This window comes from Lithobates pipiens, unplaced genomic scaffold, assembly GCF_037356315.1.
Source record: "Lithobates pipiens isolate NorthernLeopardFrog02 unplaced genomic scaffold, aLitPip1_a1.2 Scaffold_16, whole genome shotgun sequence".
Lineage (NCBI taxonomy): Eukaryota > Metazoa > Chordata > Amphibia > Anura > Ranidae > Lithobates > Lithobates pipiens.
This window is the reverse complement of record NW_027507748.1, coordinates 476,957,407-476,984,524: the sequence shown is the minus strand read 5'-3', so window position 1 is coordinate 476,984,524 and position 27,118 is coordinate 476,957,407. Positions and strand designations below refer to the sequence as shown.

The following is a 27,118-nucleotide window of genomic DNA, read 5'->3' as shown; positions in this document are numbered from 1 at the left end:
TGGACGCTCCGGACTACAAGGGGTGACATTGCTGGCTCCTGTGTCAGGTAAGTGACACATAATGGGCTACTATGCAATGCATAGTAGCCCATTATGCTTTACCTTTGCAGGGAGACTAAGAGGAAGTAAAATCCATCAGGGTTTACGTCCTCTTTAACTGCATGATAAAAAGTGAAAAAGACCAAAACCAATCCATCAGCTATGGGTGGATGCTGGTGGCTTGATTTCCCATTGGCTTACCTTTCCTACAGAACTCACCCTGCAAAACCTCTCCATGGGAACACCCGGTGTCTTCATTCTCACTGCTTTTACTCTAATTTAATATGTAGGAAAAAATTCCACATGGAGAGCGAGACATTTTCCTAATGTTTGCAGCATAGATAGCGGTACGCCTGGGGCGTTTTTGCCTTTAGAGTCCTGGAGAGATCCAATAGTAGTTCAACCAGCTGACCAAACCCTGATCAATCAATTTTAAGTGAATGGACTCTTAGCAATCCTCCTATTAAGAGTCACTTCCTTTTGGCTTACTGACATTCTGACACACCTAGCCATGCTCCCCATTTCTTCTCGGTGAACAGCAGAGCTCACCACCACAGCATTAATACAATCCTCATTCATATAAAATGTCCATGACAACAAAAAATATAGCCCCGGAGTACCACAGGACTCTAGCAGACATGTGACAGTTGGATCTAACACATATAGATGACCAACATTACTAGACTGGCCCAGGTGAAATATGGTCATTTATAAATGCCAAGAGCTGAATACTGCGCACACAAATTAGCTTACATGATAAAAAAATATATATATATATTTCAAAAAGAAATAAGGAAAGATGTTGGCAGGACGTAACAGTCACAAATTTATAACCACACAAATCATAGCACAGTCTTTTCAGTGCATATGTAAGTCTAATTGAGCTTATTCCACCATATGTAGTATTTCATCAACTGATGTGCAGAACACTACCATGCAGAGTAAATGGCATTTAAACAGAGACTAATGAATTATTATATGCTATCATGTGAAAAACTCATCTTAGTAAAAGGTATATACTGCAATAAGGCACCAAACTTACCAGTGATGAATGCGTGAAGCCAGAATCTTCTCTTGATAAGCTCTGTACTGTATATTCGATAGCATTGTTTTCTCCTTGCTGTTTGCAGATATAAGCACAGTTCCTCTCTAGTACTGTGCAAATGCTTTTGAAAAGGATTACACTAGTAGTGCAACCCATTCCCAGCCTTTTCCAGTGTACATCTCTAGCATCCCTGGCTCCATTTGCAGCGTGCCTTCCCCTCACTTACTCTGACAGCCTTCATCTGCATCCCTTCTCACCAGAAGCCTACTCTACGCACAGCGAGGATTTCTCACGCATTGACTAAGCGCAGCACCAAGGGAGGATGGAGGAAGCAGAAAAAAAAAAATAATATCTCAGGCACCACAAAAATATAAAAATATTAGAATTAAAAGATGACAAAGCATCCAATTACATATGATCAATTCTCTCGGCTCTTCTTAAAACAGCCTTGGGTAATGCCCGAAATAAAAAGCAGGAAAAAAAAAAGGATGCAGTTTACTGCTGCTGCAAGGCACAGAGGATGGGGAAGCAGCTAACAGACATGCTTCTCTCCCAGAAAGCCTTGCGATCGAGCACACGCAAAGGCTTCTCCTGACCCAAATTTACCATTTGATGTTTAATACTTCATTATGGATTTTAACAGGGGAGAGACAAACAGCTTGCTAGGGGAAGGGAAAAATGCAGCCATCACTGTCACTATGGCAACACAATATGCCTTAAAGGGCGACCATAGGAATGATGTGCCTGCTCTGGAAATGGTTTTCTGACAGCAAGTCACTTGGGAGCATCAGACTGACAGAAGCAATCTTGCTTTAGTTCTGCTTCTTTCAACCCATGACAAGACAGGCCGGAACTTTCCATCTGCCCAAAAATCACTCCTGATTAAGTCAGTATTGTCATGCAAAGTGTAGTACGGCTTGGTGACTGTGCAGTTCTGGGGAAAGCAAACTCTGTATCAGGGCTACAAACAGCTGACTTTATTTTCATCAAATATGCAGTTATATATAGAATATTGATTGATGCAAGAAAGAAAAAAAGAAAAGAAAAAAAGAAAATTCCATGATGTTCTGTTAATTGGAACTTCCGCTGATCGGAACCCTCCCCCCTCTGGTGTCACAATTAGCACCTTTCAGGGGGGAGGGGGGGGGGAGATAACTGTCAAAGACAGGTATTTACACCCACTTCCGGGCATAGACTCCCACGGGAGTCTATGCCTCTTCCTGTCCTGCCGCGCTGTCTGCTGGGACACACACGGGTCCCAGAGACAGCGCGGACAATTCCTATTGCGCTGCGCGACTCGCGCATGCGCAGTAGGGAACCGGGAAGTGAAGCCGTTTCGCTTCACTTCCTGATTCCCTCACCTAGAATGGTGACGGCAGCAGCCGAGGGCCGAGCGATCGATCGGCCTCGGCATCGCTGGAACCCGGGACAGGTGAGTGTCTATTTATTAAAAGTCAGCAGCTGTAGTATTTATAGCTGCTGGCTTTTATTTTTTTTGTAGGTGGAATCCCTCTTTAAGGATCCGCTCCAGAGAGCTTGTAATGAGCCATTCTATATGCCAGAGTTGAGGCTTCTTGTCTTGTTCTGATCACAAATAGTCTTTCCATGCAGGGAATGTTCTCATGCCCCACCACCACAACAGTTTCCCAGCATCCTGGCTATTATGTCATACAACTGCCCGATTTCCTCACCAAGAACAAAGCGGTTTCAATGCCAGAATGTGCACAGGCACATTGCAGCTGAACACCAATTTCTGGTGCCCATTGTTTTTTGTGCCCATGTGTGAATCCTAAGGCCCCTTTCACACGGGCGGATAGAATTGTTCTTTTAGCTGCGGACAGATGACGTTATCTACCACAGCTAAATGCACACAATGCTTTCCTATGGCCCCATTCACACACTGAGTTTAGTGACGGTTTTGTTTAATGAGGTTTTGTGCAGATAGAAAAAAAAAAGTTGACTGGGTCCAGGTACGATTTACTGCAGCTATCTTCACATAACTGCAGGAAATCGCAGTGTACTATTTCTCCTGCAGATAGCAGTGGCAACAAGCAAAGAAAAACAATAGGAAGCACATCAGAAATGGCAAGAACTTTCCAAACGCAGCTAAATGCAGACACAGCTAAACGTAGCTAATCGCAACGTACAACTGCAAGTGAACGCTGTGCCAAGATTCTCTGAATTTCAGAACAAAAAATAACAAAACATGCTTTTAACAGTGGCAGAACAGCCACCCGCGTGAAAGGGGCCTAAAAGAGTCAGATATTTGTTGAAATAGACATACACTATACCAGTGTTTCTCAACCTTTTTTCAGTCAAAGCGCTCCATTCTAAAGTGGTAAAACGACACCAATAATTTTACGTAGCGCAGCAACATCCTTTCTTCTTCTTCCAAAGCAATTATATCTTTGCACGCTGGTACTGCACATTTCTCTTCTGCCTCGGTTTCTCTCCCTCACACAGCCAATGTGACCCCAGGCCTGATGAAGAGGGACCGGGAAAGAGAAAACAAGGATGCTGTGCATGCCCTCGACATCCTGCTTATCAAGTATTGATGTCATTGGTTATTAGGATGCCAGCAGCAGGAAGATGATTGCAATAATGGTGCACAATGAAAATCTGTGGCTCTGTAACTAAAAAAGCAGGCTTGATCCACCTGCTGGCTGGTAAAACATTTTTGGGCAATTTTTAGGCATTTTACCAAGGCACTCCTGAAGAGACCTAAAGGCACCTTGGTTGACTGCACTATACAATTTGATTGTACACTCTACATACGATCTCCTTTACATTTACCAAAACTATATAATAGGAGGCCACGTCAATCTTTCCAATCATGCAAGCCCTTGCACAACATAGATGGGAAATCTAAAGGGGATTGTATAGTGTATGGAGAGCTTTACACTGCTATGGTGATAATTGTGACATACAAACTGTCTGCCAATGAATATAAAACACATAAAATTCATTGTGCTTATACTTTAGGGTTAACACACCTAAACATTGTGGTAACAAAGGGTAAAACTCGTGCATGTATTAGGTAGCAATGCATATTAGGCGCATTGCAGTGCCAGTCATTTTTGAATCTCCACATTGCATCATGATGTGTGTGTTGTGGTACAAATCACCTAAACAAAAATACAATATAATCTTTCATGCATTGAAAAGCTGCAGCTAGCGATGTAAAATTTCTGCACATTTTGAAGCCATGGGGGGGGGGGGGATTATATATTGCTCTTGCAAGAGCCTGATGATGGTTATCCTGACTTTCAGGTGTCATTTTATCTATAAAAGGATTGTGTATTTGAGAGACCATGGTTTGTAAAAGATGCTGTTGGTGAAGAAACACTGATGATCCAGAAGCAGCAGAAAAAGCATTTCTGGAATGAAAATTCTGGATGGAAAAGCTACTTGCTCTTTAATTTTGGTCCTCATCTCATTCCGCAAAGTATTTTTAAATGCATTTTGTCATCCTTGTGGCATCTGGAAAAGAATATCTGCAAAATGTAGCTTTACTCTTAGCAGAAATTGCACTGTGGAAAGGTTTCCAAAAACTCTAGACGTTGGTCTCACTATTTTACTGAGCGGAGGAAAAGAAAAAACTAATTACTGACCAGAATATAGGAAATTATGCTGTGATGGTGGAGAACATCAAGAGAAATCATTTAAACGCTCAAAAATAAACAAATCTACCCTTTTACATGTCAATTAAGAAGGAACAAAAACTATCAACTACTGCATTTCCAACAATCACCCAACAGCAAACTCAACTAGAGCCTTTCCCATGCAGTGTCCCCTAGTGGCAGAAATGCAGGTTTCTCGTTTGAGAACTGCATTGAGAAGTACAGTGTTAAACTGTATTCCGGGATTTGCTGAGAGAACTTGCAATAATTTTAGTACACAGTTTCAGAGATCTTTCATAAAAAGTGATTGTAAAATCTATTTTTTTTTCTATAAAAACAAAAACACATTATATATACACACCTTCTCTGTTGCAGTGGATTTGCACAGAGTAGCCCAGATCCTCTTCTCAGGTGCCTCTTCTGTGCTCCTGGCCCCTCCCTCCTGTTGATTGACCCCACAGCAAGCAGCTTGCTATGGGGGCACACGAACAGAGCTGGAGCTCCATGTGTCCATTCAGACACAGAGCTGCAGTATGGCTCTCCCCCTCCCTCATTGGCTAACTGACTTTGACAGCAGCCAATGGCACTGTTGCTGTGTCTTAGACAATCAGGAGGGGGAATCCCGATGGCCGAGACACTCGTGTACATCGCTGGACAGATGTGGTTCTGGTAAGTATTGTGGGGGCTGCTTTTTATCTTAATGCATTGAGATATAAAAAAACAAAACAAAAAACAAACACACACTTCTGCCTTTACAACCATTTTAACCACTTCAGCCCCAGACCATTTTGCTGGTCAAAGACCAGACCACTTTTGGGGATTTGGAACTGCGTCGCTTTAACTGACAATTGCGCGGTCGTGAGACGTGGCTCCCAAACAAAATTGACGTCTTTTTTCCCACAAATAGAGCTTTCTTTTGGTGGCATTTGATCATCCCTGCGGTTTTTATTTTTTGTGCTAACAAAAATAGAGCGACAATTTTGAAAAAAAAACATTATTTTTTACTTTTTGTTATAATAAATATCCCCCAAAAAAATATAAAATAACATTTTTTTCCCTCAGTTTAGGCCGATACGTATTCTTCTACATATTTTTGGTAAAAAAAAAAAAAAAAAAAAAAAAAAAAAAAAAAAAATCGCAATAAGTGAATATTGATTGGTTTGCGCAAAAGTTATAGGGTTTACAAAATAGGGGATAGTTTTTTGGCATTTTTATATATTTTTTTTTTAACTAGTAATGGCAGCGATCAGCGATTTTTATTGCGACTGCGACATTATGGCAGACACATCGGACATTTTTGGGACCACTGTCATTTATACAGCAATCACAGCTATATAAATGCAGTGATTCCTGTGTAAATGACACTGGCAGTGAAGGGGTTAACCAGTGGGTGGCAGTGTAGGGGTTAAGTGTTCCTAGGGGTGCGTTACTAACTGTTGGGGGCTGGGCTTTAATTTAGTGAACACCGATCTCTGCTCCAATCACATGGAGCAGAGATCAGCGTCACTAGTTGCTAGGCAGAACGGGGAAATGCTGTTTACAAGGGCATTTGCTTGTTGAGCCGCCCCGTGAGACGATCGCGGGTAAGCCCGCGGCAATCGAGTCCGTGGGACCCGAGACCGGACTCATGGGGGTCCCGACCAGCATGGCAGGGTGGCATTAAGGTTAGACGTACCTGTACGCCAATATGCCTGCCTGTGCCATTTTGCCGACGTACATCGGTGTGCGCTGGTCGGGAACCGGTCAAGGTCCACACGTTATATAGTTTTAATTCCATGTCAGATGTAGTATTTATCATTATAAAAAAAAAAAAAAAAAAAAAATACACAATTTTCTTTTTTTTTCTGGGGTTAAAATGGGAAAGACGTCTTTGGAAAAAAAATAATAAATTGTCAGGGGGAAAAAATGGCCTGTCTGACCTTACCCACTACAAGGAGTCCTCGTAGACTGTGTCACAACAGAAGCTGTGCCAAGGACTGGACCTGGAGAATGATCTGTGGCCAATAATGTATAGCACCTGTAAAGCACAGCAGAGCCAGTGCCCGAATGTCATATTCCAGGCTAGCCTCACCATGTCCAGATGCTTACTTAAAGCCTACTCCTTCACAGACTGGGTCACACCAGAGGCTGTGCTATGGCTCTGGAACCTAATAGCATGCTCTAGCTAACCAACACAGTAACCGAGGTCTGGAAAGCATCACAGTTGGTCACATTTGAGACTTGCCAAAGTTGCTAATGATATACAGGTATACAGTATATCCAGTATATGGAGTATCTTCACCAAAAATAAAAAATAAATCCCTATAAAATATAAACTAAACTATAATTAGAGGCACCATGTAGACACTAAATAGAGCAAAATTTTGTGCAAAACTCCTAAGCCCTACCTGGTACACCCTACAGCAGGGGTCTCAAACTCGCGGCCCGCGGGCCAACTGCGGCCCGCGGGACAATATTTTGCGGCCCCCCGCCTGGAAAAGCACTTAGCCACCTTCCCTCCGGTACTTGAAGAAGATGAAGTCGCCGCTCTGAACGCACTTGGTGCAGGTCAGCCTCCGGCGATGTTACACAGCGGGCAGCGCTCCACCGCCAAGTACAGTACCTCGGCGTCTCACCAGGGGGAGTAAGTGGCGGTGGAGCGCTGCCCGCTGTGTAACACCGCCGGACGCTGACCTGCACCAAGTGCGTTCAGAGCGGCGACTTCATCTTCTTCGATGGGAGGGACACGGAGAGGCAAGTACCAGCCTGTCAGTCACGCTCTCCACGCCTCACTTTTTTTCTTCTCTTTCCCGTTCAGGCGACAGGACGTTCTGCCATTGGAGGCCCTGCATGGGAGGAGGAGACGCAGGGGTTTCTCAATGGGCGTCTCCTTCTCCCTGGCTGTGTTGTGATCCAATCACATCAAAGAGTGTCACAGACAAGGAGTTTTTTTCTTCCTGGCTGTGACTCTCACTGTGATTGGATTGAGGCACATGGAGAAGGAGACGCCCATTGAGAAAATCCGGCGTCTCTTCCTCCTTGATGCTCAGTATTAGCATACAGGGCAAGAAATATACAGGGGGGCACAGCAGAGTGGAGGAGTGCTATTTTTATAAACCAGACAGGTGCGTGCCCACCCTAAAGGTTTTTGTGGAAAACTTGATGCGGCCCAGCCTTACCCAGAATCTACCTCCAGCGGCCCCCAGGTAAATTGAGTTTGAGACCCCTGCCCTACAGTAAAGAATGTTTACCACAAATTCAAAAGCACTTTTTCTTTGTCCTCAAACATTCTTAAGCTCCTGTAAAGATTACATTACTGATCTTTGCTTATTTCTAACAGCCTCTAGGAATCGTCATCATTTAAATGATGAATTCCATACAGTTGGTTTTGGTAGCAGAGATATGTAGTGCAGATGTTTAGGTTCAGTTAATAAAAACAGAGTACAGGAGTATCACTCTGTGGCTGGCAATGCTGCACTTCAACAGTGCACTTTGCAATAATCTTAGCATAAAAGATTTCCCATAAAAGTCTTCCTCTAGTGTAAACATCACATTCACAGAACCAAAAAATTCCAAACTAACGTCTACCATTATTTTTTTTATATCCATTATAGCCAGGAAAAATTACTTAAAATGTCATTTCTTTTTTACCTGCCTTGTTTATTTTATAAACCCTTCCCAATCTAGCATTAAAAGATAAACGTGGAGGAATACAGTGAATACTGAATACTTTGATTTTTATGTATGCATGTACAGTTCAGTCCATATATATTTGGACACAGGCATAATTCCCAACAGTGCTGGGTTCTGCGGGACAGCCCCGGATTCAGAGGTATGTCCCACAATCCCGATCAGCTAAGCATTGTCCCGCATCCAGGGGTGGCACTCGGTGGGTGCTTGGGTGTGCTAAAGCACCCCCAAGGCTTAACTGTAGGTCCATGAAATATCTACTAAACCTACACTGTTTAGGAGATATTTGCTAAAAGACAGGCACCGCTGTTTACGGCGTGGGCAGGCGCATTGAGCATGCGTGCGGCTAACAGGGGCGGATCCAGGGGGGGCAATTGCCCCCCGCCCGAGAATACCGGCAGGCTGGTTCCGCGGGTCCAATCGCGGCCGGTTCCGCGGGTCCAATCGCGGCCGGTTCCGCGGGTCCAATCGCGGCCGGTTCCGCGGGTACCCGCGCTGAGTGGACGGTGAGGGGGGGGCAGATGGGCGGCTTAGGAGGGCTGCTGGCCAATTAGGAAGCCAGCAGGCAGGGGAGCAGGGAAGATGACATCATCTCTCACTGCCCTGCATCCCTCCAGTTCCGCCCTCACTGTGTAGGAAGCTGTGTGCAGCAGAGAGATTGCAGAAAAGTGACACAGTACGTGACAATCCGCAATGTGTGGCAGGCTACGTGGCAAGTGGCAATCCACAATGTGTGGCAGACTACGTGGCAAGTGGCAATCCACAATGTGTGGCAGACTACGTGGCAAGTGACAATCAGCAATGTGTGGCAGGCTACGTGAGAAGTGACAATCCGCAATGTGTGGCAGGCTACGTGAGAAGTGGCAATCCGCAATGTGTGGCAGGCTACGTGAGAAGTGACAATCCGCAATGTGTGGCAGGTGACGTGGCAAGTGGCAATCCGCAATGTGTGGCAGGCTACGTGGCAAGTGGCAATCCGCAATGTGTGGCAGGCTACGTGGCAAGTGGCAATCCGCAATGTGTGGCAGGCTACGTGGCAATCCGCATCTGGTGGCAGGCGACGTGGCAAGTGACAATCCGCAATGTGTGGCAGGCAACGTGGCAAGTGACAATCCGCAATGTGTGGCAGGTGACGTGGCAAGTGGCAATCCGCAATGTGTGGCAGGCAACGTGGCAAGTGACAATCCGCAATGTGTGGCAGGTGACGTGGCAAGTGGCAATCCGCAATGTGTGGCAGGCTACGTGGCAAGTGGCAATCCGCAATGTGTGGCAGGCAACGTGGCAAGTGACAATCCGCAATGTGTGGCAGGTGACGTGGCAAGTGGCAATCCGCAATGTGTGGCAGGCTACGTGGCAAGTGGCAATCCGCAATGTGTGGCAGACTACGTGGCAAGTGGCAATCCGCAATGTGTGGCAGACTACGTGGCAAGTGGCAATCCGCAATGTGTGGCAGGTGACGTGGCAAGTGACAATCCGCAATGTGTGGCAGGCTACGCGAGAAGTGGCAATCCGCAATGTGTGGCAGGTGACGTGGCAAGTGGCAATCCGCAATGTGTGGCAGGTGACGTGGCAATCCGCAATGTGTGGCAGGCAATGTGGCAAGTGACAATCCGCAATGTGTGGCAGGTGACGTGGCAAGTGGCAATCCGCAATGTGTGGCAGGCAACGTGGCAAGTGACAATCCGCAATGTGTGGCAGGTGACGTGGCAAGTGGCAATCCGCAATGTGTGGCAGGCGACGTGGCAATCCGCAATGTGTGGCAGGCAATGTGGCAAGTGACAATCCGCAATGTGTGGCAGGTGACGTGGCAAGTGGCAATCCGCAATGTGTGGCAGACGACGTGGCAAGTGACAATCCGCAATGTGTGGCAGGTGACGTGGCAAGTGGCAATCCGCAATGTGTGGCAGGTGACTTGGCAAGTGACAATCCGCAATGTGTGGCAGGCGACGTGGCAAGTGACAATCCGCAATGTGTGGCAGGTGACGTGGCAAGTAATCCGCATTTGGTGACAAATGACGTGGCAAGTGACAATCCACATTTGGTGGCAGGCGACATGGCAAGTGACATCCTCAGGGTTCCCACTGATTCTGCATTATGGTGAGTTGAACCATTTAATTTTATATTACAATGTATTAATAGAAATAATGAGCTTCAATCATCCTGACACCATAACCACCATGGTGCCGTAATGATTGAAGCGCAAATACCAGCCATTTCCCATATAAATTGCCCCCAAAAAAACATATTTTATAGCAGTGCCCCTCCCGAGATTAGACTCTGGATCCGCCCCTGGTGGCTAATGGCGATATGCCGTTAGTGGCAGCTCCCGCGCGCATGCGCAGGAGTGACATCACCACGACTTCCGCCAATCACAGCGCCAGAGCCACGATGCCCGTTAAGATGGACGCTCCGTGGAAGAGGGGACAGAGCTGGTTCCTGTGTGCGGTGCACAGTAGCCCATTATGCTTTACCTTTGCAGGGAAACTAAGAGGAAGTAAACACATCAGTTGTGATGTCCTGAACACTAAAAATGTGCTCTGCTCCTCTGAATGCCTTTTCTCCTGGCAGGAGAAAAACTGTGTAAATATATGGTAAAAGCAGCAACCTAGCGTTTAGGCCAGTGTTTATTTTGGCAGCAAATTTCAATTTAGTTTTAGTCTTAACCACTTGCAGACCGGACCATTTTGCTGGTCAAAGACCAGACCACTTTTTGCGATTCGGCACTGCATCACTTTAACTGAATTGCGCGGTCGTGCGACGTGGCTCCCAAACAAAATTGACGTCCTTTTTTTCCCACAAATAGAGCTTTCTTTTGGTGGTATTTGATCACCCCTGCAGTTTTTATTTTTTGCGCTATAAACAAAAATAGAGCGACAATTTTGAAAAAAACGCATTATTTTTTACTTTTGTTATAATTAATATCCCCCAAAAATATATTTAAAAATTTTTTTTTCCCTCAGTTTAGGCCGATACGTATTCTTCTACATATTTTTCGTAAAAAAAAAAAAAATCGTAATAAGCGATTATTGATTGGTTTGCGCAAAAGTTATAGCGTTTACAAAATAGGGATAGTTTTATAGCATTTTTATTAATAATTTTTTATTATTTTTTTTTACTAGTAATGGCGGCGAGCAGCGATTTTTATTGTGACTGCGACATTGTGGGGGACCCATCGGACATTGACACATTTTTGGGACCATTGTCATTTATACAGTAATCACTGCTATATAAATGCAGTGATTCCTGTGTAAATGACACTGGCAGTGAAAGGGTTAACCAGTGGGTGGCAGTGTAGGGGTTAAGTGTTCCTAGGGGTGTGTTACTAACTGTGGGGGGGTTGGACTTTCATTTAGTGAACACTGATCTCTTCTCCAATCACATGGAGCAGAGATCAGCGTCACTAGTTGCTAGGCAGAATGGAGAAATGTTGTTTACACAGCATTTCCTCCATTCAGCCACTCCGTGAGACGATCGCAGGGATGCCCGCGGCGATCGAGTCCGCGGGTCCCGGGACCAGACTCACGGGGGTCCCGATCAGCGCGGGAGCGTGCCGCCGCCTGCGCGTTCCCGATGGCAGGGCGGCATTGAATATTGGACGTACCTGTACGCCAATATGCCTGCCCGTGCCATTCTGTCGACGTACATCGTCGTGCGCTGGTCGGGAAGTGGTTAAGCCTCGTACACACAGTACGATTGCTGGCCCACCAAGCATCTGATTTTTGTCAGAAGGGAGTGTGCCTGGAACTTATCTTGCATATTAACGTTACACAACTGTCATGCCACAAACACGAATGCAGCAACGTACTACAAGGAATTTCAGCTCTTGAGCGCCATCCTTTGGTGAGCACTGATTCTGAATCACGCATGTTTGTACTTTTGTGTGACGGATTTGTGTACTGACCATACGAAAATCAGACATCAAGCCGTTGTCCGTCAAAAATGTACTAGCCTGTCATCCAAAATTTGTTGGCCAAAAATTGGACAATTGACAAAAGGAGCGTATCAACAGTTAGATTTTAGGACAACACTGTCAACAATCGAACCATGTGTACGAGGCTTCAGTCTTAGGACTAAAATGGCATTTTAGATTTAGTCTCATTTTAGTCTTCTGCAATTGCTTTAGTTGTATTTAGTCAATGAAAATCTCTAGTACATTTTAGTCAACTAAAATTGAAATGCATTAACATTTCTTTACAATTCCCAAACTCATTAGATACTGCTGGAGTGAAAAATCGAATATGTTATCATTTATGGTATTGAAGTATGAACATGTACTACAGACCAGTGCTGATTCTGACGTCAAATTTCAATTTAGTCTTGACAAAATGGCATTGTAGTTTTAGTCGAAGAAATTAAGACTGGTTCCGAGTTTTACTGCCCAAAGACAGCTTTCACACTGAGGCAGTTTTCAGGCATTTTAGCACTAGAAATAGCGCCTGGAAACTGCTCCCCGTTCAATGCAATGAGTGCTTTCAAATTCGGGCAGTGCACTTGAGGGACAATACAAAGTCCTGCAAGCAGCATTTTTTGGGAGGGCTCCCAAAATGCCCCTGCCCATTGCAATGAATGGGCAGCACTTCCAAAGTGCCTGAAAAGCACTTTGGGAGTTTTTAACCCCTTTGTTGGGGTTAAAAGCACCCCACTAGTGGCAGTAAATTGCCACTAAAACGAGCAGCGCTTTACCGCAAACGTATGGGCAGCCTCAGTGTGAAAGGGCTTTAAAGCTCCTCTCCTAAAACACGCTGTGATGGGGGTTTGTTTTGCCTGAAAACACTCCTCTGCTAAAAGCATATAAACACTTGTGTGTGCATTGACACACAGGCTAACAGAGGTGCATTTATAGGTGGAAAAAGGAAATAAAAGAACAAAAAACAAAACAACAACCTGTAAAAACGCACGTAAGCCCAGTGTGCACAAATTCGAAAGCAGGCCCTGTCCCCTGAAGTAATTCATTCCACCAATAGATGGTACCAGTCTTCCAGGAGAAATGACTGCCAGCTTCAAATCAACCCACCTGAAATGAGCTAAGACATACATGGGAACACCTCCTAGTGGTTGGTGTATTATCCCACCTGGTGTGGGCTCACAATACTTCTGCACTGAATGCTAATATGTAGGACCACCACTGGTGGAGAAGAGAAAGAAAGGACTCGTGAGGTCACTGGACTAGCCAGAAGACTCTTAAGGGAAAACTTTTTTTTTTTTTTTGGAAAGCTGAAGTTTTGACTGAAATACATACAGTATTTTTGTAGTGAGATCTAAAAATATGGGGGGTCTTGCTTTTAAAATTGAATTCTGCATGGATTTTCAATTACAGCAGAAGAAAGCTCTGTTAGCCAAGAGGAGAAGTGGGGACTCTCGTTACAACTACACGAAGGGCATTGAGTCCACTTGAGTCATATCTAAAAGTTACATTTTAGTTTTAGCTTAGCTAGAGGTTCAATCCTACCCTGCCTCCCAGCAATCCTCCTCCCGGAGACCCCTACCCATCCCTCGTCCAAGAATTATTGATTTTTTACTTGCTTTTTGGATAGGTCTTCAGACTTGTTGTGGGATGCCCAGGGCCTCCTCTCTGGAGCTCAAGGTCCTCAATTTTTCAGACAGCAACAATGTTTGCAATAACTGCCATCATTCTATGTGAGCAAAGATTGTTGTGGGGATGCCGCCTCCAAGGGACAGGCTGGGTTACCCTGAACTCAAGGGGCCTGAATGGTGCAGAGTGTCAGTCAACCCAGAAAAGGACCAGTGGTGAAACAAAGTGATAGTAAACCCACTTTTTCATGTTTTACCTACAGGCAAGCCTATAATAAAGCTTACCTGTAGGTACTGTAAATATCTTCTAAACTTTCACCGTTTAGGATATATTCAGAGTGCATGTAGCCAGGGATGTCGCCAACACATGCGCTCTAAAGGTTCGGCATAACGTGCCATATACGGTGGCTCCCGCAAGCATGCATGGGAGTGATGTCACTGTACTCCTGGCTACTCATGTAGCCAAAGGCCGTAAACCCGGAAGGAAGACTGGGTGAAGATGGAAGCCCTCTCAGTGGTGACAGTGCGATGCTGGAGGACTTCACTTTAAGCTAAGTTTCTCAATGTGCTACTATGCGATGCACACTAGCACATTATGACATTGCCTTTCAGGGAATTTTTTTTTTTCTTCTTCTTAAAAACTGTGGTTTTCTACCGATTTAAGCAGAGGGAGAAGGGGACTTCATTCACACTTCTGCCACTACAAAGTCGCACAACTTCTATTGCTACTTTGGAGAGCAACTTTGAATGCGACTTTGATCTAAACTTCACACTCTTTGGATCAATGTCACATCAAAAGTGACATCAAAGTAGTGCAGGCACCTTTTCAAGGTCGCTGCGACTTTAAGTTGCACCATTTTGAACAGGTTCTATAGAAAAGAACAGGCAGCAATTCGTCATGCAACTTTGATGTCAAATAGGTATGACAAGCGTGAATGGAGCTTGAAGCTGATCTCTGGTTAAAATCTATTTTTTTATGCATTTGCTCTTTAAAAATAAAGGGCCCCGGGAATGCCCCAAGGCTATGTTCTGTACTTTTTTCTTTTAAAACAAATAAAAACAATTAAAAAAAATAAAATAAAAATAAAGGGCCCCTATTGCAGTCTGTCCCATGTCTGAGCTGCTTAGGTAAAACCTTTATTTTTATGCATCCCATACAGAGCTGTTAGTGCTGACCATCCAGCGCTGAAACTGAGTGGAGTATTGAGATCACTGTGGGTCGCTTGCTTAGTCATCCCTGCCATTACAGAGTTCAGCTTTAAATAACAAATTTTAAAGGAAACAGCCCATTACCTTCACGTGAAAGAGCACAAGGAACAAGAAGAAAAAAAAATATTAAAAGAACCTAAACACACAGGCATTGTTATGTCTTTGCTTGAAAATGCCTGTCTAACCAGCATCAATGAGCACCAAAAAACAAAGCTTTTGGCACACACGTAAAAACAAAAACAAACTTTTTACTGCTCTTTCACTTTAAGTGAAAAAAAAAAAAATGTACCGAGTTTTATTCTCCCCATGCTTATATCAGACCTCTAACTAGCATAGGTCACACAATGCATTTGTGTTTGGGACCTAAGTGAAGTATAGGGGAAAAGTGCTAGGCAATCACTCGTGCCAAACTACACGTATTAAATTATTTATTTTACGTAGAGATTGAGTATAAGAATCTATATAAAAAAATTAAAACTGATTTTTGTTAAAAATGAAACATTCTAATTTGGTCCGTTTGGCCTAAAATACAAGTTCTGTGTATGTGTTAAATGCAGATCTATCGCCATCTAGTGGAAAACTGAAAGAACTGGCCCTGGACTACGTTTGATGTACAGCTTATTATACAGCATCACAAAATTTAATATACAACTACACAAATTATAAACTATAAGACAAGTTAAATGAAAAAAAAAAAAAAGTATACATCATAGCAAAGAAATAACGCACAACATTGTGTCAAAATAGAAGCAACTTTATGGAAGCTAATTGTGCACAATAAAGCTGCATTCACATCTGCACGTTTTGGGAACACACACACACAGAAGCATGCTTCTGTGCATAACTGAAACATACAAAAAACAGTGCCAATAACTAATGGCACCCCAAACACAGCCAGCAAACATGCAATTTTGCCCAGTGAAAATGTGTTGCATGAAAAATGTGCGGGGGGGAGGAGGGGAAGCTCAGTTAAACGATACCATTGTATAGAGCAGATTCTTATAATACAAAAAATACTGCTTTAAATTAAATCAAAGGGCAAATACACCGATAGTGTCTGAGAGCCAACAAGCTCCTGTACATACCTCTAGCACAGGGGTCTAGAACCAAAAGGCACAGGTACCACGGAGGGCTTACAAAGCCATTTTCAATGGCACCAAGAAAAATCAATAAAATGTTCACAAAAGGTTTTGAGGTTTCTCAGTAAAAAAGATAATTGTAGTAAGGTTTATCCAATATTATCTAGTCTGTAGTGCTGCGAGTTTACAAGACACATTTTATGTGTGAAAAAGGCAGTCTTTTCATTCATCTATGCCTTTGAATCCACATCTGTGAATGAACAAGTTTTTCCCCCCCATCACAGAACAGACTTAAACTGGCCTGACTGATAGAAATCTGTCCAGTTCAGCAGGAACTGGAAGAATTTCAATCCATCTATAAGCAGGCTGAGTGTACTGAAGTTGATTGATCGACTTCTGTACAACCGGCTTGTCTTTTTTCCCTCAATGACCGCCAGTGGCTATAGCTGCTGGAATTGATCATTTACGATGGCCGGGAAACCTTCCTCTGTCAGAACACAACAGCGCAACGGGAGGGATTCAACTTTAAGGGGGGAATCAAATGATTTTTCTTTGCTTCAATGTGTGGTTGAAGGAAAGAAATTTACATAAATGTATGGCCTGCTTTATAATAACAGATCATTTAGGCCCCATTCACACTAGCCCAATATCCGATGTGACTTCAGTCACACAGAATGGCATGACAATGGAAATCACATCAATGAGCAACGCTAGGAAATGTGACCTGAAGAGGGTGCCGCTGCTACTTTGGTGTAATGTAGTGCGATTTTGTGCCCCATAGATTTCAATGGAGTAACACTATAAATGCATATACATGCATTTTTTTATGCTATTTTGGGAGCTCACACACAGCAATGTATTTACAATCAGGGTGGATAAAAATCATAGATTTTTTAGATTTTTAATCACATTTTAATAAAATGCTTTTGGAGTAAAAATCTAAAGATAGTTTTCCATTTAAGATACATCAATAATTTTGTTTATTCAGCATTAAATGGAGCTTCGTTATGTAGCATGAGGCTGTATATTCTATAATAGTTACATTACTGGTTAACTCATTCAATGAATCCAAGCTCTGCAAGCTGAGAGAACATGCACTTCATTGATGCAGTCACACAATTTCACAGTAACCATGTGATAAAACAAAGTACAGCAATACTCCTTTATCTCATTGTTTTGAAAATCTACGTACATTACAAACTGTATGATTGAATCGGTTCCGATAGCGCTGTTTCACTAACCTGACAGCTTATTACTCTAAATAGGAAACCTTCATTTTGTTAGCAAATATTAAAGATATGAACTACCAGCAAGAATAAGTTCTTACATTTAAAGAGCACCTGTTATTTCAGATCCATCGTGGCAGCACCTGTTAGCGGGCATCCACTCACCTGCTGCCGCCACGAAACTCCCCTTGCATCACTGCCGCATCACCAGCTGCCCCATTAAGGTCCCTTTCACACTTCTGTGACTTGTTCTGCAACTCAGCACAGCAAAGTCACATGACAAGTTGTACCCCATGATTTACAATGAGTACCATTCCTATCTGTGCAACTTCAAGTCGCACCGACTTCAAAGTAGTCCCTGTACTACTTTGTTCCAACTTTAATGCGAGTTAAGGTCCATAGACCTCAAGTTTACAAAGGCATTCTATGAAATTGTGGCAAAAAGTGCATCAAAATCGCAGCAGCGAAAAAAGTGTGAAAGGGGCCTTAAAATCAAAGGGACAGTCAGTGAGTCAACAGTGGGACAGAGATGACAGCTGATCTTTAAAAATGTTTGATTCAAATCGGGTTGATTAAAATCAAGCCTTTTTACTAGTGATTTACATCAAAATCAACCCTGCTTACAACCTGTGACTCATCCCTGTTGCTGAGGGCCCGTGGCCTGGTATGGTTCAGGAGGGGGCCAGCAGGTTCTGGCTATTTAACAATAAATGTCAGCAACAGAGATAAGTCCCAGTAGTACAAGCATGAAAACCACCTCAAAAATTCAACAATTTGCACTGCAGTGGCACTACAAAATTGCACTGGAAATCATACTTGAGTACTGTGAACCAGGTCTTAAAAGCACTTGTGGCAGCTGGCCTACAGGCCAGACACAGTACAACTATGCCATGAAAGACCAGGTTATGAATCACATTAAGGGTCCGTTCACACAGGGGCAACACGACTTTTGGAGGCAACTTGGACATGACCTGAACACGACTTGGGGCGACTTAAAACACAACTTTAAGTCGTCCCAGGCCAGGGGGTTCCCCCTCCGAGAGCATACCAGGCCCTTAGCCTTGGTATGGATATAAAGGGGAACCCCCTACGCCGAAAAAACAGCGTGGGGGTCCTCCCCCAGATCCATATCAGACCCTTATCCGAGCACGCTACCCGGACGGCCAGGAAAGGGGGTGGGGGACGAGCGAGCGCCCCCTCCCCCTCCTGAGCCGTCCCACCCCAAAGCACCTTGTCCCCATGTTGAGGACAAGGGCCTCTTGCTGACAACCCTGGCCGTTGGTTGTCGAGGTCTGCAGGTGGGGGGCTTATCGGAATCCGGGAGCCCCCTTGAATAAGGGGGCCCCCGGATCCCGGCCCCCCACCCTATGTGAATGAGTATGGAGTACCCCTACCCATTCACCTGTGAAAAAAAAAAAAGTACAAAAAAAACACAACACAGGGCTAAAATAGTTTATTGCACAGCTCCGGGGGTCTTCCGTCTTCGGGGGTGTTCTCGCCAGACTCCTCCGCTATCTTCTGCTAGCTTTTACTAGCAGAGGAGCCCGGCATTCTTCTTCACCGCCGCCCTCTTCTTCCGACTTCGGGGGTCTTGTCACCGCTGCCGTCCCCGCCGTCTCTGCTTACTATGACAGAACACGCGGCGTGCAGCGACTTATATAGGGACATCGCCCGATGATGTCCCCGCCTATTATGATGTCACAGTCCCAGAGGATGCTGGGACTGACATCATAATTGGCGGGGACATCATCCAGCGATGTCCCTATATAAGTCGCCGCATGCCGCGTGTTCTGTCATAGTAAGCGGAGACAGCGGAGAGGCAACATCTCCAAAAGAGAAGAACGGAAGAACAGAAGACGCCGGCGGTGACGGCAGCGGCGACAGAAGACCGGGCCACCGCTTGTAAAAGAGCTAGAAGCCGCGGTGGCCCGGCAAGAAGAACCGAAGAGGGGGACAAGACCCCCAAAGTTGGAAGAAGAGGACGGCGGCGAAGAAGAATGCTGGGCTCCTCCGCTAGTAAAAGAGCCAGCAAAAGATAGCGGAGGAGTCCGGCGAGAAGACCCCCGAAGCTGTGCAATAAACTATTTTAACCCTGTGTTGTGTTTTTTTTGTACTTTTTTTCCCCACAGGTGAATGGGTAGGGGTACGTTGTACCCCATACTCATTCACATAGGGTGGGGGGCCGGGATCCTGGGGCCCCTTATTAAAGGGGGCTCCCGGATTCCGATAAGCCCCCCACCCGCAGACCCCGACAACCAACGGCCAGGGTTGTCGGGAAGAGGCCCTTGTCCTCATCAACATGGGGACAAGGTGCTTTGGGGTGGAGGGGCCGTGTGGCCCCCCCTTCCCCAATGCACCCCCCATGTTGAGGGAGCGTGGCCTGGTACGGCTCGGGGGGGGGGGGGGCGCTCACTCGTCCCCACCCCCTTTCCTGGCCGGCCGGGTAGCGTGCTCGGATAAGGGTCTGGTATGGGTCTGGTATGGATCTGGGTGGGACCCCCACGCTGTGTTTTAGGTGTAGGCGGTTCCCCTTAATATCCATACCAAGGCTAAGGGCCTGGTATGCTCTCGGAGGGGGAACCCACGCAAAAAAATTTTTTCCTACATTTGGCGTGGAGTTCCCTCTTGAGATTGAAGTCGGATTGAAGTAGTACAGGAACCTTTCCTGAAGTCGGAGCGACTTCAGTAGTGTGCATTAAAACGCCTCTCATTCACTTACATTGATTTTTAAATCTGACCTGAGGCGACTAGGGGCGACCTGAAGTCAGATCTGAGTTGCCCCTGTGTGAACGGACCCTAACACTGTACATCAGGGTACCCACTTAGTACACATCAGGCTTCATTACCACCTGAGCAGAATCATTTTCTGATCTTTTTCATGCATTTTTATGTGCATATATGAGCATTTCAGTTTTGTACTTAAAAGTATTTTACATGTGTATTCAAGTCTCAAGTTTAACTAAAAAGGAAGAACTAATTATTTTTTTTAAATTTTGGGATAGAATTGAAGGGTAGAACCCCGCCAGTTTTAACTGCTGTGCTGTGCCCTGGTTAAGGGAGCCCCGCCCTCTATATCCTGTTCACCGTCATCAAAATTGAGAATAAAAGAAAAACACCACATTTTGGGCTGACCCCAGAATGGTAAAATAGAGGGCAAATCTTCCAATGGAGCCACTAGTTTTGGTGACCCTAGTGTTATCCTGGAAATCCCTTACTTTGGAAGAATTTTCTCTCATTTCCTATTTTTGCAACGGGACAAGAAATGAACAGAAATCTCCCTAATGGGACACAGGTGGCAAAACCTGCAAGGGTTACAACCCTCCCTTACTCTATAAAAAGTAAATAAAGTTTTCCCTATAGTTCTACTTTAATTCAAGCGTTTACATGCATTCAAAAAAGGCCAAATGTGCCTTAAAAGTAGCTCTTGTAGCTTTCAGAGAGTCAGGCATTGAATTACAGAAGCCTGAGCCCTTATATGCATACAACCACCATTGAAATACAAAAGATTTTGTTTATTGAGAGCTTTGAGCTTCAAGCGGGTGTTAATGCAACTCTAATGGCGTGTACACGCGGCCAGACTTTGACAGCAAAGGTCCGACGGAACAAATCTGTCAGACAATTTGATCATGTGTGGGCTTCATTGGGCCTTTGCTGTCGAAAAATCAGATGGACTTTAGTTTTAGAACATATTTCAAATTTTTCCGACGGACTCAAGTCCGGTCGAAAAATCCATTCCTCTGTATGCTAGTCTGACGAGTGAAAACAGATGCCAGGGCAGCTATTGGCTATGAACTTCGTATTCTAATCCGGTCGTATGCGATCACATTCGAATCCATCGGACTTTGGTGTGCTTGTGTTTGGCCAAGTCCGTTCGTTCAGAAAGTCAGTCGGAACTCGGCCGAAAGTCTGTCGGGAAGACCATCGGACCTAGTCTGTCAAAGTCGGCTCGTATGTACGCAGCATAATGCAACATATAAAGAGGTTTTGTGTTAACACTTCCTAATATTAAAATATCATTAGCAGTACAACTATGAATGCAAACTTCAAAAATAAACTATATGGTTACTGATTGCAAACTGCATTATTAGCTGTTTTAACCATGCCAGGGCATGATTCACCCCTTGGTCTGATGGCACTACCTGCCTGGAGTTTGCATGTTCTCCCTCTGCCTGCGTGGGTTTCCTTCGGGTACTCCAGGTTCCTCTCACACTCCAAAGATATGCTGGTAGGTTAATTGGCTCCTGTCTAAATTGGCCTTAGAATGTCTATTCTATGTATGATTAAGTTAGGAACCTTGGATTGTAAGCTCCTCGAGGGCAGGGACTGATGTGAATGTACAATGTGTGTACAGTGCTGTAAACATCGACAAGTGGCTGTAATAACATTAATAATAATAATTTGTGTGCTGTGAATGTTCCACACCATGCCCGGGGCCACTTAGAAGAGGCGGTACTGGGCACAGTTTACTTGTAGCCAGGTACAGCTCTTCAGTATGAGTGCAAAAACTGACTAATCACGGGGATGTCCCGTAGATGAATGAGCACAAAAGCGGGGATGATCACTGGTGTGGTTGGCAGAGGTGATGATTTAGGTGTGCCCTGGGAAAACTTTTTTTTTTTTTTTAACTCCATGTGCGTGTAGACCAGCAGGGGAGTAGGGGAAAGAAGACTATCCAACTCAGGCAAGGCTCAATTCAACCGTGCCAAGTGTGTGCACCCAAAATATGGGAAAAGGTTGTTGAACCCTGCTCTAGCATCTTGAAATACTATTGCTATGCACCTTGCATACTTCAAACTATACAAATGGCTTTCCAGAAAGTCAACAGATCCTCAGCATCTATTAGTGTAATCCAGGCACCAATGAGACATCCTCACTGCAGTATACAATACAGGCTCTGTATTCCTGAAAATCAGGAAGCTGAAGCCAGTTTGTCATTTTCCGCACATTTTCATTATGGGGGGAAATGTGATAACTGGAACAGAAAGGCCATTTAAACAATACTTACAAAATGAGTCACAGTGAGTACTATAGCTGTAGGTAATATTAACACTTGCACAAAATACATTTATTCTGAAGTGTTATACTCTATATATGGAGAGGTGTCAAGCTTTACCAACTGACTTCCTTCTAGGAAGAGACTATGTCTGAATTAACAAAAGCTTACACTCACAATGGGAATAACCAAACAGAGCCTGAGATTTCCTGTCTAATGTTTCCGCAGCAAAACGGACTTCTATAGAAAGACAGAACTTCTGCAGGAAAAAATAAATAAATAAATAGAAGATTTAGTTAATAGTAGAAAAGTATGCACATGAGGATGAATTAGCACAATATTTTTATCACAGATACTACCGGTAATGTCACAGGGAAAGGGAGCTCTCCTATATTCATTTATATAAAAGGCAAACATACTAGCTCATTATGCCTTTGTCTTGCAGGGTTTTTTGAGTTTACAACCACTTTAAAGCGGAGGACCACCCTACAAAAAAAAAAAAAATATATAGTAATATTTCTTTAAAAAAAATAACATTGCTTGTTCGTCTGTTCAGCAAACAGTGAACAAGTTGGGCTGTTCGTGGCAAATTCGAAAAGCCGAAACACCCTGTACAAAAGTCTATGGGAGAAATCTAAAGTGCTCATTTTAAAGGCGAATATGCAAGTTACTGTCCTAAAAAGTGTTTGGGGACCTGGGTCCTGCCCCAGGGGACATGGATCAATTCCCCAAAAAAGTTTAAAAATGGACGTTTTTTCAGGAGCAGTGATTTTAATAATGATTAAAGTGAAACAATAAAAGTGTAATATTCCTTTAAATTTTGTACCTGGGGGCTCAGTATGCCTGTGAAGGGGCACATGTTTCCCATGCTTAGAACTGTCCCTGCACAAAGTGTCATTTCGCTAGGAAAAAAAAACTATTTTAAAATCACTTTGAATTGTCGACTCCCATAATACAGAGAATACTCAGTGTTCTCTGTATTACGGAGCCGACAATTCATTCATTGATAAAAAAAAGAAATTAAAAAAAAAGCGTGGGGTTCCCCTGAATTCAATTACCAGGCCCTTCAGGTCTGGTATGGATATTAAAGGGGAACCCCGCGTCGAAAAAAAAAATGGACGTTGGGGTCCCCCTAAAAATCCATACCAGACCCTTTATCCGAACACGCAACCTGGCAGGCAGCAGGAAAAGAGGGGGGACGAGAGAGCACCCCCCCTCCTGAACCGTACCAGGCCACATGCCCTCAACATTGGGAGGATGCTTTGGGGGTCTGTGACCCCTCAAAGCACCATGCCCCCATGTTGATGGGGACAAGGGCCTCATCCCCACAACCCTGGCCCGTGGTTGTGGGGGGTCTGTGGGCAGGGGGCTCATCAGAATCTTTAACAAGGGGACCCCCAGATCCCTGCCCCCCCTGTTTGAAATGGTAAGGGGGGTACAAAAGTACCCCTACCATTTCACAAAGAAAGTAAAAAATGGTTAAGACAAACACACTTGAAAAATGCTTTTTTTTTTTTTAAATAGAATCCAGCGGTGTTAATCCGCTCTTGCTATCCAGCGATGGATGATCATTTCTCCGGGGTCCAGCGATGGCTGATCTGATCCAGCGACGGGTGATTTTCAGTCCAGCGCAGTCCATCCATGCATCTGTCTTCTGTCTCCACTGAGGAGACACTGCAGGGATCCCAGCGCTGATGTTTCTTATATTAGGAGGGCGGGGCCAATCGTCACCTGACCCCGCCCCCCTCTGATGTAACGTAGGTTTCCGTTACATCAGACGTTCCCAAACACTTATTTTTAGGACAGTAACTTGCATATTAGCCTTTAAAATTAGCACTTTAGATTTTGAACGTTCGAGTCCCATAGACTTTAATAGGGTTCTAAAGTTCACACGAAGTTTAGGTCTGTTCACAGGTTCCGGTGCGAACCGAACAGGGGGGTGTTCAGCTCATCCTTACTAGGCAGTCTTCCTAATCTGCCTCTTCCTATTCCGCAGCGCTTCCTCCTCTTCGGCGAGCAGCCCCGTTGCCTTCTGGGTCCCAGAACACAACGGGGCCATTCACAAAGTGCTGCGTGACTCGCACATACGCAGTAGGAAACGGGCAGTGAAGCTGCATTATCCGTTTCCCTTCGTTAAGATGGCAGCGCCGAAAGCCGATCCAATGGACAGATCAGCCTGGGGGGGGGGGGGGGGGGGGATTTGGGCCCCGACATTGCAGGCTCGCTGGACAGATAAGCATCCTCATTAAAAGTCAGCAGCTACAGTGTTTGTAGCTGCTGACTAACCACTTGCCGCCCGCTCTATAGCAAAATGACGGCGGCCAAGTGGTTTCAAAATCCTGACCGGTGTCATATGCTGTCCTCAGGATTTTGAGCCGCTGCGTGCCCCTGGGGGCGCACATCGCGGCGATCATTGTTGCGAGGTGTCAGTCTGACACACCGTAACTACGATCTCAGTAAAGGGTCTCCGACGGAGACTCTTTACCATGTGATCAGCCGTGTCCAATCACGGCTGATGACAGTGTAAATAGGAAGAGCCAGAGATTGGCTTTTCCTCACTCGCGTCTGTCAGATGTGAGTAGAGGAGAGCCCATCGACTGCTCCTCTGACATGGGGGGTCTGTGCTGATCGATTATCAGCGCAGCCCCCCTGAGGATGCCCAGACTGGACTACCAGGGATGCCACCAGACCACCAGGGATGCCCAGCACCAGGTATGCCACCCTAGACCACCAGGGATGCCAGTCAGTGCCCACAATGGATGCAAATAAGTGCCCACAATGGGCATCACTGATTGGCATGCATTATTGTTTGGCATCCATCAGTAAAGTACAACACATTACAGTGCCGCCTATCAGTGCCCATCCGTGCCACCCATCAGTGCCCATCCGTGCCACCCATCAGTGCCCATCCGTGCCACCCATCAGTGCCCATCCGTGCCACCCATCAGTGCCCATCCGTGCCACCCATCAGTGCCCATCCGTGCCACCCATCTGTGCCCATCCGTGCCACCCATCTGTGCCCCATATCAGTGCCGCCCCATCAGTACCCATCAGTGGAGAAAAACTTAAAGTTTTGCAAATGAAACAAAAACCGTAGCGCTGATAAAATACCAGAAGAAAGAAAGCTCTATTTGTGGGGGGGAAAAAAATTATAAAAATGTAATTTGGGTACAGTGTGGCATGACCGTGCAATTGTCAAAATGCGACAGAGCTGAAAGCTCAAAATTGGTCTGGGCAGGAAGGTGTTTAAGTGCCTGGTATTGAAGTGGTAAAAAAAATTAAATAAAATCACATCGTGGCCGCAACACCTCTTTAAAAGCTGGTGTCAATGCATTCTATTGTTAAAGTGGATGTAAACCCTCTCCTATACCCAGTGAACTGAACAGCCTCAGATGATACACAGAGATTTAACAAATCTCCCTAAATATGTTTTACAGGTATATCTGCTGTCTTTCCCTTTCTATCTTTAGAAAGTGCACATCCCATTAGAAATGTTGTTTCAGATTCAGCAGTGGGTGTGGCTTCTGGGCATAATACTGTGTAAGAGCCGATTGGAGGAAAGGCATATGGGCCCCTCTACATAGGCAGAGGAAGGAAGGGACATGCAAAGATGTACTCTGAATAGTGAACTCTCTGTTTATCCATCTCTAAGCATCCTCCGAAACAAAATTTACAGATGATTTTATCTGATGCGTCAAAGAGCTTGTCAGAGCAGAGCAGCAGAAAGACATGGGACTTAGGGCTTTGGAGAGAGATAAGTAAACACTACAGATGCGTGTCCAAAGTCAGATTTCATGAATGTGGTTTTACACCACTTTAAAGCATGCTAATGGGCAGAATATTCTATGTAGTAACGAGCATTAAAATGCATTTGTGAATTTTTTTTAGCCCAAACTCAAATGCCTGTAAAACAGCCGCTATTGAGCTCAAGTGTGCATGAGACCTTATTCATAGCAGATCAAAATGATGACCTTAGACCTGCATATGTCCAAAAAAAAAAAAAAAAAAAAAAAGGACTTTTAAATCGTTTTCATATTTAACCCCTATTAACCCTTAGTAAACAATGTTAAAAGTTTGTTCCAATTTGCCGTTTGTGTAAATTTGCGGTCCCCTCAAAATAGCTCAACACAGCCATTAATGTCTAAACCGCTGGCAACAAAGGCGAGTACACCCCCTAAGTGAAAAAGTCCAAACTGAGACAAAAAGTGTCAATATTGTGTGTGGTCACCATTATTTTCCAGCCTGTATATTACCTGTCTACAGGTATACCCTTAATATACCCTGTATATTAAGGTTTACCTGTAGGTGCTTAAAATATTTCCTAAACATCCACGGTTTAGGAGCTATTTACTAAAAAGAACGAGCGCCGATGACTACAGCGCATGCGACCTTTAGAAAGGGCACATCGTGCCTTATCCAATAGGGGTCAGCTCGTGACTGGTGGCTCCCACGCGCATGCGTGGGAGTAACGTCACGCAACTCCGACCAGCCAGAGCCGGAGTTAGCGGCCTCGGAAAGGAAGAAGGGTGAAGATGGACGATCCCTGCTCGTGGGGACAACGGAGACATAGCAGGCTTCGGTTTCAGGTACGTGACACATAATGGGCTACTAGGCAATGCACAGTAGCTCATTATGCTTTACCTTATGCTTTGACATGCTTGGCCAGTCTATCACCTTTACCCTCGGCTTCTTTAGCATGGCAGTGG

At 44.8% G+C, this 27,118-nt stretch overlaps 1 protein-coding gene across 9 annotated transcripts in view; it reads right to left on the bottom strand.

Annotated features, from left to right (window-relative positions):
* The window catches only part of DOCK9 (dedicator of cytokinesis 9), a 446,969-nt gene that overhangs the window by 377,384 nt on the left and 42,467 nt on the right, over positions 1–27,118 (bottom strand). For 2 of the 9 annotated variants that reach the window (XM_077482979.1, XM_077482980.1), the window contains exon 1: positions 1,082–1,578. The exons of 4 other annotated variants lie outside the window; for them this stretch is intronic. In XM_077482979.1, coding sequence (XP_077339105.1) covers positions 1,082–1,240 — 159 coding nt within the window. In that variant the 5' untranslated portion in view covers positions 1,241–1,578. Of the gene's footprint in view, positions 1–1,081; positions 1,579–27,118 lie in introns of those variants that run through there. 3 more of the 9 variants (XM_077482975.1, XM_077482981.1, XM_077482976.1) reach the window with 2 other exon arrangements.